At 38.4% G+C, this 13,598-nt stretch overlaps 1 protein-coding gene across 1 annotated transcript in view; it reads left to right on the forward strand.

The window, feature by feature from the left end:
- C5 (complement C5) overlaps positions 1-13,598 on the forward strand; it is a 135,303-nt gene that overhangs the window by 51,173 nt on the left and 70,532 nt on the right. Inside the window, exons 20-22 of the mRNA XM_069073787.1 lie at positions 2,809-2,948; positions 4,849-5,076; positions 6,416-6,476. Of these exons, the coding sequence (XP_068929888.1) occupies positions 2,809-2,948; positions 4,849-5,076; positions 6,416-6,476 (429 nt within the window). The remainder of the gene's footprint in view (positions 1-2,808; positions 2,949-4,848; positions 5,077-6,415; positions 6,477-13,598) is intronic.

Genomic DNA, 13,598 nt, shown 5'->3' on the forward strand with positions numbered 1-13,598 from the left:
TTCTGGTGGGGTTTTTTTTCAATAGTCATAGTCAGAGGGTGAGATATTCTGATTCAACTTTATTCATTCTTCACATACTTTATAATTATAACAGACTTTGCATACATTATCTTACTAGAGCTTCACAATAACTGAGCAGGGAACATTATAACTATTTTATGGAAGAGAAAATTCAAATAAAGGTAAAATGACTCTCCCAAGGTCATATAATTATTAAGTGTTAGGGCTGAGAACCTTTTAAGTTAGCACACTCTTTCCTTCTTGATATTTTCTTTGTTTGGAGGGGGGAAGGCAGGGCAATTGGGATTAAGTGACTTGCCCAAGGTCACATGGCTAGTAAGTATTAAGTGTATGAGGCCAAATTTGAACTCAGGTCCTCCTGATTCCAGGGCCTATGCTCTATTTACTGCACCACCTTAGCTGCCCCCTGACTTGATATTTTCAAGAGCTTTCCTGTAAGTCAGAAATCTTTCTTCTTGACATTGGTGCTGACCACTCAGTATTTAACTTAAAATATTTAACTTAAATTATTCTGCAAATTTGTAAAATTGGTGTCACCAAGTAAAAATTTCAGGGATGTAGGAATAATGGAGGGAGAAATATGGCCTGTGTCCTTAAATGTTGAGGACAGCTACATGCTACAGTAAAGGGTTCTATTTCATAGTGAGAAAGACTTGTCAAGAAATTAGGAGACAAGGGGCGGCCAGGTGGCTCAATGAGTAAGAGCACCAGCTCCAGTGTTGGGATGACCTGGAGATCGAATCCCAGGCTCAGACACTCAGCACCACACCCAGAAATAACTGGCTGTGTAACCTTGAGCAAGTTACTTAACCCTGATTGCTTAAAAAAAAAAAGAAATTAGGAGACATCCTGTTTTCTAGAGCTAAGGCCCAGCAAGCCAGTTGTGCCCTGAGCTTGGCATAACAACAATCCTTTGTATTGTCGACCCACTCCAGGTAAAAGCATTAAAAGACATCTTCTTGGAGATGCAAATTCCCTACTCTGTGGTGAGAGGAGAATAGATTCAAATGAAGGGAATGGTTTATAACTACAGAAGTTCTGAAACAAAGATGAGTAGGGATTGTAATTATAGATCAAAAGGACACTCAAGAAGCAATCTTTCAAACTTCTGAGGGTTTGGAAGCCTAGGTCTATTCCTTCTCTGCACTTTTTATCTTATCTAAAGAATTTTGCATAACAATCAACCACAGCAAAATCCCAGAATTGTTTCATACCAGCATTAGGTGGTCTCTGAGCTTTGAAAAGCACCTGTAGTACCCATGTTCTAGTCATGAAGCCCTGCTCTGAATCAAACTTGTCATATTATTGCTGTTATACTTCATTGTCAGGGTTACAGACATTGTAGCACAGCCACTGATATAAGTATTAAGATCTCCTGACACTGCCTTACGTCCTACCCACTGGGTTGGGGTCCCAGCACATCTGTCCTTGCTTGCAAGCCATTTCCCTCACTTTGAAATGAAACTTCTGTTTGATTCCTGACTCTCCTGTCTCTAGGCTGCTCTGTTCAGCTCCAGCTGCCCACAGGTTTGAGGCTGGTTACAGACCGTTTGACAGACTTTAGTTCAAATTCTGCCTCAAGCATTTATGTTTCCATTGGACTGGAACAAATTACTATTTTACATAATTTTAACTTCAAATAGTGCAACTTTGAATACATGTGACTGATGGGGTGCCTGTGCTTGGGCCCAAATTCCAAGATCACATTTCTTCCTAGCCTCGAAACACTATCCCTGCCAGTTTCTCCCCAGTGCAGGGACACTATGCCTAGCAGTTACTCATGAGTGGGCTCTAGCAAAGCACTTATCTCTTTCCCTGGTATAGTAATAAACTACACCTGTAGGAATTATTAGTTTGAACTGGCTTTGTACTGGCTCATAAAGATATTTGGTACCCACTAGACTATCTATACCAACTTCCTACCTCATTATATGCATCCTGGACTACTCATTATGGGTACCCAAGACTTAAGATACACACACACACACACACACACACACACACATAATCCTTATATATATCTTGTCAAACAAGACATTGATTGGTGGCAGACTGGGCAATCCTCAGTCAGCCCTAACCACTAGTTAACTTAGTGATGTAGCAGACCTAAAAACCATACTCACCTAAAAACCATACTCCCTTGTGCTTTCCTGATGAACTCTGGGTAAAATGCCTGGGCAGTAGATACAAAAAGTGCATGTTCCTCTAAGAACTGACCACTCCCTAATCCCACCCCTCATCACCTAGTTAGCATATTTGGCTCATGTTTTTCCTATATAAACTTTAACTGTACCCAAAGGTTGCAGGTTTCTTAAGAACTTTTGCCACTAAATAGTGTAAAAATAAACATTTCTCAACTTGACTTAAAGGATGCTTGAGTCCATGAATTCTTTCCGGATGACCCTGTCCTGCACCCCTGTCCTTGAGGGGCCCCTGAACCCCTCAAAACTGCATCATGACCACTTCTGGGGATTTGTTGTTCACACTAATCAAGACCTAGATGCAGTTAAGTGAACCTGAGCAAGTGGCTTAAACTTTTTAAGTCTCCGTTTCCTCATCTGTAAAATGGGGATAATAATAATACCTCCCTCATAGGGTTGTTGGAAGGGCCAAATGAAATAAGACACATAAAATGCTTTGCAAACCTTAAAGTACTATTAAAATACTTGTAATTATTATGATCACTATCATTATTACTAAAGTGAGCTGTCTGTAAAATGTTTTAGAATTGATAATATGATCTGAGTAACCTAATAAGGCTGCTGAATGTTCTGTTTGGTTTCTTAGGTATATGTGTTGCCGACCCACTCCACGTAAAAGTATTAAAAGACACCTTCTTGGAGATGCAAATTCCCTACTCTGTAGTGAGAGGGGAACAGATTCAAATGAAGGGAACGGTTTATAACTACAGAAATTCTGAAATGAAGGTGAGTAGGGATTGTAACTATAGATCAAAAGGACATGCAAGAAGCAATCTTTCAAGCTTCTGAGGGTTTGGGAATCTAAGTCTACTTCTTCTCTGCACTTTTTGTCAGATCAAAAGAATTTTATCTCTGAGGCCTTTGAATAAGAGACACACTTTAGAGGGGCCACTGTAAAGTGTGCCCTGAATGCTTTTACAGAAGAAGAGAGCTTCAGATGATATGCATTCTTATCCCTAGCCTTGCCTCCACTCATGTTCTCCAGATCCCTTCTAGCACCTCTGACACAAGAATCCTTAACTGACTTCAACTCCAGTGTTCCTTAGAGTATATTCTAAATATTATAGAAGAAACAGCACAGTAGAATGGAGAAAGCACTAGGTCTGGAATCAGGGAAACTGGGTTTGAGTCCCGGTTTTGCCACTTACTAACCACATACTCTCAGACAAGGCATTTAATCTCCCTGGGCCTCAGGTTTTGCTTTTTCCCCTGTTAAAAAAAATGAATGGGTTGAATTATATGGCCTCTAAATTCCTGGGCTTCAGTTCAGTATGTAAAATGGTGACTTGCCCCTAACATGGTCATTGTGAGAGTCACATGAGATAAGAGATTTAACAGCATGACATAAACTAGACTCTACAAATGGGAAGGGTTATTATTTTATGGTTTTGGTTCTTATGTTCTAGGCACTAGTCTGAGCTCTAGTTATGACTATCTAGCTCAATAACCTTGTGTAAATCATTATGTTCCTCTGGGACTCTGCTTCTCCTTCTATAGTATTTCAGAGTTGAAATGTTTGTCAGTGGCCATCTAGGCCACCCCATGTACATGATAAATAAGAAACTCAATTTAGAGATGAGGAAACTAAAGGGAAGGGAAGTGACTTGTTTAAGGTCTCAAAATGAGTATCAGAGTCAGGCCTTAAACTCAAGTCTTTTCATCATAATCCCAGTATCCTTTGCTCAATACCACACCATGTGTTCTATATAGCAGGTGCTCAGTGAACATTTGTGAAATCGAACTGAGTTGAATTGAATGATTTTAATGCAGATTTTTAAAGTTGAAATTTCCTATTCTGAACTTAACAAGTACCTCCCAAAATGAACATTTCTATTTATAAAGTAGAACACAAAAGAGAATTTCACATGAAACAATGAACCTCTATTCCATTCCACTTGCTTTTTAAGTATCAACAAAATAAATTCAACCCACTACTTTTAAAACTCTCGGTTTGCCTCTACTTCCTTCTGAATTTCCATCTCATCTCCTCTGTGCACTTTCTCAGCCTTTTCAATGATTCTCCTATTTTTTCTTTTCTTCTTTTGTAGGCATCACCATTGCCAAAGTCTTTTCCCTCTCATCTTGAATCAGTCACTTTTCTCTCAAGAAATGGGTAGCAATGGGGAGGCTAGGTGGCACAGTGAATAGAGCACCAACCCTGGACTCAGGAGGACCCGAGCTCAAATTCGACTTCAGATACTTAACACTCACTAGCTGTGTGACTTTGGGCAAGTCACTTAACCCCAATTGCCCCCCTTCAAAAAGCAAAAAAAAGAAATGGGTAGCAAGTTTCAAGCTAGGTTCCCATGGAGACATGGTTGATTACTGCTCTGACTAGAATTCTTCAAGTTGTCTTTCTTTATGATGTTGACATCATTGAATAAACTGTTCTCCCATTTCTTCACTCTGTATCAGTCTAGACTGAACATGATTTTTTCTTTCATAATTTCTCATGGTACAGTAATATTTTATTACTGAATGACTTTAATAATATAGTAAGGCTGTAAAATTATTTAGACCATGGGCTCATCATTTAGATACTGTAAGCAGAAGGAGGAATTCTTGCTGTCAATATAAAATATTCTGACTACTGGATTAATACATTTTCAAATCTGTGATATTTCAGTTCTGTGCTCAAATGTCTGTGGGTGAAGGAATCTGTCTGGCTGGAAGTTCCTCATCTCATCAGCAAGGGACAAAGCATACTCAGTGTGTTCTGAAGAATATAGAGGGTTCTTCTATCCAGTCAGTTATGTTTAATATTCTACCATTAGAATTGGGTCTTCATACTATCAACTTCACACTCAACACTCCTTATGGAAAAGAAATCTTGGTGAAAACCTTACGAGTGGTGGTAAGAAAAACGGCTGCATTTTAAAAACATTTTTTACTTTTCAAATAGTTATGTTCTTTGATAATTTATGGTATGTTGCCTAATGTACATATGTTACATAGTATGGATATTGTCCTAGTAATATTTTCAAAATGATTTTGTGTCTGTGATATAATTTAAGGCCCATCAAAGCTCTTTGAAGTAGGCAGGGCAGGCATTATTATTTCCATTTGACAAATGAGGAAACTGAGGCTCAGCAAGATAAGATAACTTATTCAAAACCACACAGTGATTCCCACCTAGTGGGAGAAATGGCACTGAGATTCTCTGAGATCTCTCCCATTCTTCTTGAACTTTCAAAGATAAGGTAGTTGTGATGTTTCTAACCCCTGATGAAAATTGTAGCCCCTAAAGTTAAAACTGTTTGAATGAATTAAATTGAGTTACTGACAGAGGAAAAAAACCATAGGATTTAGTAATCATAGACCTGGGGTTAAATCCTGTCCCTGCTAATAATGACTTGTTTGTCATTTAATTGCTCACTGTTTCCTCATCTGTAAAACAAAAGGGCTGGAACCCAGTACCCAATTAGATTAACACACCTTGCTAGGGGTATCTATCTTCATTTTTATAGATGAAGAAGCTGAGTTTAATTTTTTTTTCAGAGCTTAACAAATACTTTCCATCCACAAGGAGCATTTCCTTATATAGAGGAGAATACAAAAGAGGAATGTCCATGAAACAATGAATCTCCACTTTTTACCACTTGCTTTTTAAAATATATATAATAAATTCAGAATTGTAATTTATTATAGGAAGCATAGACAAGCAGGATGGATCTCCAAGCTCCCTCCCATCTCTAAATTCTATTTTCCCATAGAATACAAAGGGAGATACCCTTTCTCAGTTTGCATAGTGAGAAAGAAAATATCCACTCCCCTGATCTTGGGCCCTGGAGGGTTCTTCCATGGTCTGTTTACTACAACCACACACAGACTCATCTCTCCAGCCATCACTGGGCATAGGGATAGGATCAGATAGTAAGAGCTCTGGAAACCATGTCATAACATGAATAGCTATAGAAACTCATTTAACCAGTGGACAACTTGGTGAGAAAGGCTTTCTCTATATTAAACAGACATTTGTGTTCTTGCAGCTTGTACCTCATCAATCCAAGTACTACCTGCAACCTCCTGGTACAAGTCTACAGCAGTCCCCCAGATATTTGAAGACACAAATCATATCTACCATAAGTTTTCTATTCTTCAGGCCACTTATTTTTTTTAATCTTCCAGATTAAGACATACTATATATTTGGGTTTTTTTTTCTTAACTGTGTTTTTATCCTGCTGTATTTCAGCCAGAAGGCATCAGAAGGGAAAGTCATGCTGGTTTTACACTGGATCCCGAAGGGGTATATGGTATGTAGAACACTTTGTACTTCACCTTGTATCATCCTATATAAATATAGTGTGTACAGTTTGTATTGTTGTTATTAATGGCAACATTATTAAGGTGTGTTAACATTATTAAGTGATCTTTAATATTATTGATAATTCATAATAGCTCACATTATAGAGGAGTAGCATTGACAAAGTGCTTTCTTCACAACAACTAAATATTTTTCAAAATCTACTTATACAGAGCATTATGTTAGGTTTTGGGAGAGAAAAAAAGTAAGTAGTTCTTGCTCTCATGGAATTTATTGCCAAATAGAAGGATAAAATACCAATGTTTCATATGTAATTATACAGTGCCACCTCAGGCAGTTACAAAACAAAATGCCATGTGAGGTTTTCAGGAGAAAGTTACTGGTTAGTAGATCAGGAAAGACTTCATGAAGAAGGTAGGTTTTCAGATGTGCTTCAAAGGTTAGGTAAGGATACAAAGGGCAGCTAGGTGGCACAATGGTAGAATGTAGGGCCTGGAATTGAGAAGGCCTGAACTGAAATCTGGCCTTAGATACTTACTAGCTGTGTGACCCCGGACAAGTCACTGTTTGCCTCAGTTACCTTATCTGTAAAATGAACTGGGAAAGGAAATGGCAAACCACTCTCGTATCTTTGCAAAGAAAATCCCAAATGGGGTCAGAAGATTCAGACATGACTGAAAAACGACTAAAGAAAGGCTATAATAGGCAAAGAGAAGGAGGAAGAGCATTCCAGGAGAAGGTATATTGGGCAGAAGAACTCAGTGAGTGTCCAGAGAGCCGCAAGATTACATGGAAGAGATGCGTGAGATTCATGGCGGGTTAAGGAAAAGGCTCTAGCACATTAACAATGAAGAATGGTGTAGAAAAGTCAAGCAACAATATGTCAACCTACCAGCTAACCTCAGGCCATTTTCTCAAAGCATGCGGTATGACATTGCTGGGGATGAGAGGAGAAAAGGTCTGGAATTGTCGTTCTTGGCCATAAGATAATAAGCTGAGAAGGCTGGAATAGAAAGACTGATTATCAAGCAATGGCTAGGGAGTGATTGAGAGGCAGTGGGAAAATCTCTGTCCTGGAAATCAGGGTCCCATGTTCAAATTTTGGCTTGGATGCTCACTAGGTGTGTGATTTTGGCAAGCCATTTAACCTCCTTGGGCCTCAGTTTCCTTATCTGGCAAATGAGGGAGGGTTCAGACTAAATGGCCTTTGAGACATCTTCCAGCTCTAAATCTCTGTGATCATACAAAATAAATTTATAGTGAGTGGAATCAGTGCAGTTTTGTGACTTTTTCCATTGATGTTCAGAAGCTCAAGCACAATAGGGGAGAAGTCAGGTGATGAGAGTTACTGAGAAATGAGGATTCATAGAGCAAACATAGTAGGGCAGAGGAGCAAGTGGATTTGAGGGCCAAATCTAATTAAACACTAAAACTGAAAACCATGGAGTCAAGGCTGGGTATGCAAACAAATGAAGAAACAAGCAAAATCAATTGGGAGTATAGGGGTGGGTCAGTGAATAAGGGGTCACAATAAGTGCAAAGAGTATGGATGGTATGAGTTAGAGAGTGGGATAGATCAAAGACTGGGAAATTATGGTCAGAGAAGAGAAGAGAATTTCAAATATTGAGGTGTTCTCCTCTAAGAATTTGTACGGCCTTAGGTCTGACTGTGTTGGGCTGTGGCTACAGTGGGAATGAGAAGGAAACTCTTGAAGCAATGGTTGAGTAATCAATAAACATACATTTATTATGTACCAGGCACTATACTAAGCACTAGAGATATGAAGAAAAATAAAATCCATTGTAATAAGTGTTGTCAAGAGCCACCTTTGGGCCTGGACTAAGGAAGACTTGAGTTTGATGCTAGCCTCAAACACTTACTAGCTGTGTGACCCTCAGTTTCCTCAACTGTAAAATGGGGATAATAATAGCACCTACCTTCTAGGGTTTTGTGAGGATCAAATAAGATAACAAGATAACATTTAAGTACTTAGCACAGAGCCTGGAATATAGTAAGTGCTATATAAATGTCCCAGAATGTGATGGTGAGTTGTAAGGCCAAAAGGATAAGCCTAAGGTTGGAGAAGCTCATAACCAAGTGTTTGACCAGCAGGAAGAGATTTTCTTTGGCCATAATAACTTCCTAGGGAATAGAGGAGTCAGTCTGAGTTGGTAGGATGTGTATCTACACCATTAAATTTTGTTTTGTTTTATCTTTTTCATTAAGTGTTTGAAAGCAAAAGTGTGTAGACTCTATGTGTTCCAGAGAGAGAGAGAATAAAGGAAGGAAGGAAAAAAGGATGAATGGATTTCTAGCTTGAAAGAAGTTGGCATTGGAAGTGAGTCTTTTAAAGGATGCATAGGATATTCATTGGTGGAATATGGCTTAGGTGGAGAGGGGTGATACATGTTTCTATTATACTCATTTTATAGTTGAGAAACAGTACAGTTTTACAGTTGAAGCAGGCAGAAGTTAAATGAATTGCCAAGGGTTACACAGCTAGTAAGTATCTGATACTGGATTTGAATTCAGGTCCTAATGATTCTAGGCCTAGAGCTTTCTCACTGTGTTGCCAGTGATCTCCATTTAACATCCTCAGTCCTTAGTTTTCTCATTTTTTCTTCATTTCTAGAATGAGTTTAGGGTCGTGATGAACTCTAAGGTTCCTTCCAACTCTAAACTCCTCCCATGTAGCAACAGAAATCATTTTGTTCATTAACCCTCCATTGATGATATCAAAAGAGACATAAAACAGGGAGTTGTATGACCTTTAAAGGTCACCATCATGAAGGGTTTTCTCATGAATGGGGATTTCTCATAGATGACAAGCTCCTCTAAATACCCTTTAAAGTAATAAGTTTAAAAAAAGAATAATTGATTGATTTTCTTTGTGTAATTAAATAGCCAAATGATCATATAATAATGACTGGCTAACTTATTCCCAGAAAGAAATCTAAGTTCAAAAAATTCTCTTAGAATTAGAAATTCAGATAATGATTTTATATAATTTTCTTGAGAATTTAGATAATAAAGCAAATTATTTCGTGAACCCATTTTTGGACTCATATGTCCTTCCTATGACCCATGACAGGTAGTTTTTCATTCTTGTTGAAATTAATTAGAATGTTGCATATATCTGAGGACTAAAGAATGTAAATACATAACATATCCATGAGCACACAATTTGCCCAGATAGCACACATACATAGGGACTGATATATATCAGCAGTTCAACAAATATTAATGTAAGTGATTGAAGAAAAGAGATAATGGATTAATAGATGACATTTTCATATCACTTCATCATGCATGACAAAGAGCTTTAAAAACATTTACTAATTTGATCCTCATAGCAGCCTTTTGAAGTTAGTACAAATACTTATGCCCATTTTACAGATGATGTTCGTAAAGATTAAATGACTTTCCCTGACTTATATAGCTAGTAATTGACAGAGCCAGAACTAAAGAACCATTGTCTTCTAATACCAACTCTAGTACAAAAAACAAAATCACACAAAACCCCCAAAACAACATTTTGAATGCATGAATGAATTCAATCAAAGAAAACCTCTAATCATTAAGTAGGATGAATTCACTTTGCCTCAAAAAACAACTCTTGTATAAATGCAATAATTTTCTTCCTCACAGTAAGGTAGCAATAGGATAAATGTTAACTAAGAAATCGAGAGTACTATTCTAAGACTCTGGCAAAGCCAAGAAATTATATCTGCGTGCTCTTCAGGGGAGCAAGACATGACACAGTGAATATGGATGTTTTAGGCATGGTAACAAAGCAGAAACAAAACCCATTTTCTGCCTCGTTTCCAAATGCCAAATGATCTCTCATTACACTGTCACAGAAATCTCCTCCAGATTCTCCTTTCTGGAGTAGTTCTTGGATTTAGTTCTAATAAATTTTATTTTTTGGTCTCATGGGATTATCTTAAGTCCCAGAGAACCAATTTGTCATTTGCTTCCCCTCCCTTTTTAGCACTCTGTCTTCCATACTGATATTACAGTTTGCAGCTTCCCTGGACTCCTCCATCTTCATTCTCCTGTGCATGAATGAACATCTGGACTTCCACACTAGGAATGATTTTTCATTTCTGAGTAAATCTCACCAGGGAGGTTAGGGTTATAAAAATAACCCGTGCCTGTTTCCCTATGTTCAGCCTTCCCAGATGGCAATTTCTTTTCTTCCTATACTTGGAGGTAATTTTAATGTTATGGCTGTTAAGTTTTTGTTGTTTTTAATTGTGAGAATTCATAATGCCTTCATCTTGAAGCATTGTTTCTCCAGAAATTTTAACTCTTGTTTTTACATAGATTACTACTGTGTATACATATCCTGCTCCACTCTCTCTTGACTTCCAAATTCACATCAGTTAACTGCCTTTTGCAGCTAGATATCCCATTGGCATCTCAAGTGCATGTCTGTAACAGAACTCGTGGTCTTTCCCCCAAACCTGCCTTTACTTCAAGCTTCCCAATTTCTGTAGTAGAAACTAGCATCCTTTTAGACACCCAGCTGTGTAATTGTCAAGTTATCCTTAAATCTTCCCTCTTCTTCACCCCAAATTCAAACAGTTGTTGTCCTACGGTATTAATTCCTCTTTCACGGCATCTCTTGTACCCATCCTATCTCATCAGTCATATAAACATAAGCCAAGCTCAGGACTTCATCTCCTCTTTCCTGAACAAGTGCTGTCTTCCTGACTGGTTTCCTTGGTTCCAGTCTCTCACCTCTCTAATAAATCTTTCCAACAATTTGCTAAGACATACATCTGAGTGTGAAGTCATTGCTCCGCTTAAAACCTTCAGTGGATTCTTATTGTCTTTGGCATAAAATGCAAATGACTCAACCTGAAATTTAAAGGTCTTCTCATTTATTTCACATTACTCCTCCTTCACAAATTGTATCCAACCAAACTGAACTACCAATTGTTCCCCAAAGTAGATCTTCAGCAAGTATTTATTAAGCACCTCGTATATGCAAGGCACTGTGCTAGGTTCTAGGAACACACAGTTAAAAATGAAATGGTCTGCACTCTCAATGAGCTTATATTCTACTAGGAGAAAATTGTGTATACGCAGATAAATCATTGTGAATTATATACAAAGCAAATGCAAAAAAAACTGAATGATTTTCATGGGGAAGGGACCAATCATTGGGGTGGAAGGAATCAGGAAAGGCCTCCTCTGGGAGGTAGCACTTGAGCTGAACTTTGAAAGAAGCCAAAGACTTTGAGAGGAAGAGGTGAAGTGGGACTGCTTTACAGGCATGGAGGAGAGCCTGTGTGAAGTCATAAAGGCAAGAAATGGAAGGAGGCACACAGGCAGGAGTGTGCAGAAACAGCTTGGCCAGGTTTGCACGAACCAATTGTTAAATTTTCAATGTGACCATTTATAATTCAGATATGAGCAAATGCTACAAATCAGAGCTTGGTTTGTTGTTTTGTTGATTATCTAGAATTAAGAAAGTAATGGAGAAAATGTTAATAATGCAAACTAAACTTAAAAGTGTGTTGTATGTACTTTTTAGGGAGTGGGGGGGAATCAGTTGTTAAAAATATTTACTAGCATAAACATCCCTGCATAAAGAAATGCGAGTTGGCAAGTTTGGCTGGACCATAGAGTATATAAAAGAAGATGAAATCAATTAGGAAAGATAGGTGGGAGTCAGATTGTGAAGGATTTTAAATGCCAAGCAGAGAAGTTTATATTGACAATTGGGACCCACAAAAGTTTCTTACACAGGGGAATAACACACCTGTGTTTTATGTGGGACCCAGTTAGGGTCTTCTTCTTTGGGGGAGGCTCTTTCATCCACTTTGTTTTTTACAATAAGTAGAAGGAGGGTTGGATTATCAAATATCATTCCATAGAAGAGATCACATGGGCATAGGGAGCCAAGCTACTTCTCAGGAACCTGGGGGAAGTTAAACATAAGGAGGTTTGAATACTGAAGGACTGAGTTGGAAAGACAGATATAGATATTGCCACTTTTACAGGAATATTCCCTACGCACCTCTAACCATGGAAGGGGAGATCTGAAAGGGAAAATATGATCCTAATTCCACTCTGAGTATTCAAAGGAATTAGGAAGTGGGCAGAGGGCTAGTGTCATCCCTGAGGATGCACTAGGGGAATAGTTTGGGAGAGAGTGAAAGCTAGTGAGTGCAGGAGGCTAGGAACTCTCAGGGTTACAGGGTTTCCTGGGAGCTCCATGTTCCATGTGGTCAGTGTGTGTTTGGGAAATCATGTATGGTAATAAGATTTGTGGTCTCAGCAGGTGTGGTACCCTACACCTATAATCCCAGATACCTGGGAAGCTGAGGCTAACAGATCTCTTGGGCTGGGGAGTTTTGAGCTTAAATGGACCATGCTAATTGGGTCTCTGTACTGTTTTAAATTACCATTAATATGGTGAACCCCTAGATGTGAAGGGCCACCAGGTTGTCTAAAAAAAGGGCAAACTTGCTCACGTCAGAAATGGAACAGGTTAAAGCTCAAATGTTGATAAGTAGTAGGATTGGTCCATGAGTAGCACTTGCCTATTCAACCTGAGTCAAGTAGAGAGACTCCATCATTAAAAAAATACTTGAGATTTAGTTGTGAAAATTCTGATGCCTTAACCTAACCTCATGCCCTACTCCCAGCCACATACATACACACAAAATAAAACCATTACAACATGAACATTGATGAAAGATGTTCAGATCAGATTTTGTCTAGTACAAATTATTTGAACCATGAGCAAATCTGAGTTTACCTCTAAGCCTCTGTTTTAGAAATAGATTATCTGGTGCAGGTACTGGACAACCTAACTTCAAGCCCTGAAGAAGAGGAAAAAGGAGCTTGAAATACACCAAGCCAAGAAACAAATTCCAAGAAAATAAATCCAAGAGGCTGTTCTGATCTGACACCGTACTAAACTAGAACCGAGGGTCAAGGATTCCACACAGTCAATTACAAAGGAGACCAACTACTGTGTGACTGTGGATAATCGTGTGACTGTTAAGATGTGGTTTTCTATCAAACATTACTTTACAAAGGTCTGTTTTGTAATTCTTCAAAATCACAAAATCTTGGAGTTTGAAGGGACCTCAA

This window comes from Petaurus breviceps, unplaced genomic scaffold (assembly GCF_028583685.1).
Source record: "Petaurus breviceps papuanus isolate PSGF00001 unplaced genomic scaffold, PetGlider_PUasm1.0 90879, whole genome shotgun sequence".
In the NCBI taxonomy this organism is placed as follows: Eukaryota; Metazoa; Chordata; class Mammalia; order Diprotodontia; family Petauridae; genus Petaurus; species Petaurus breviceps.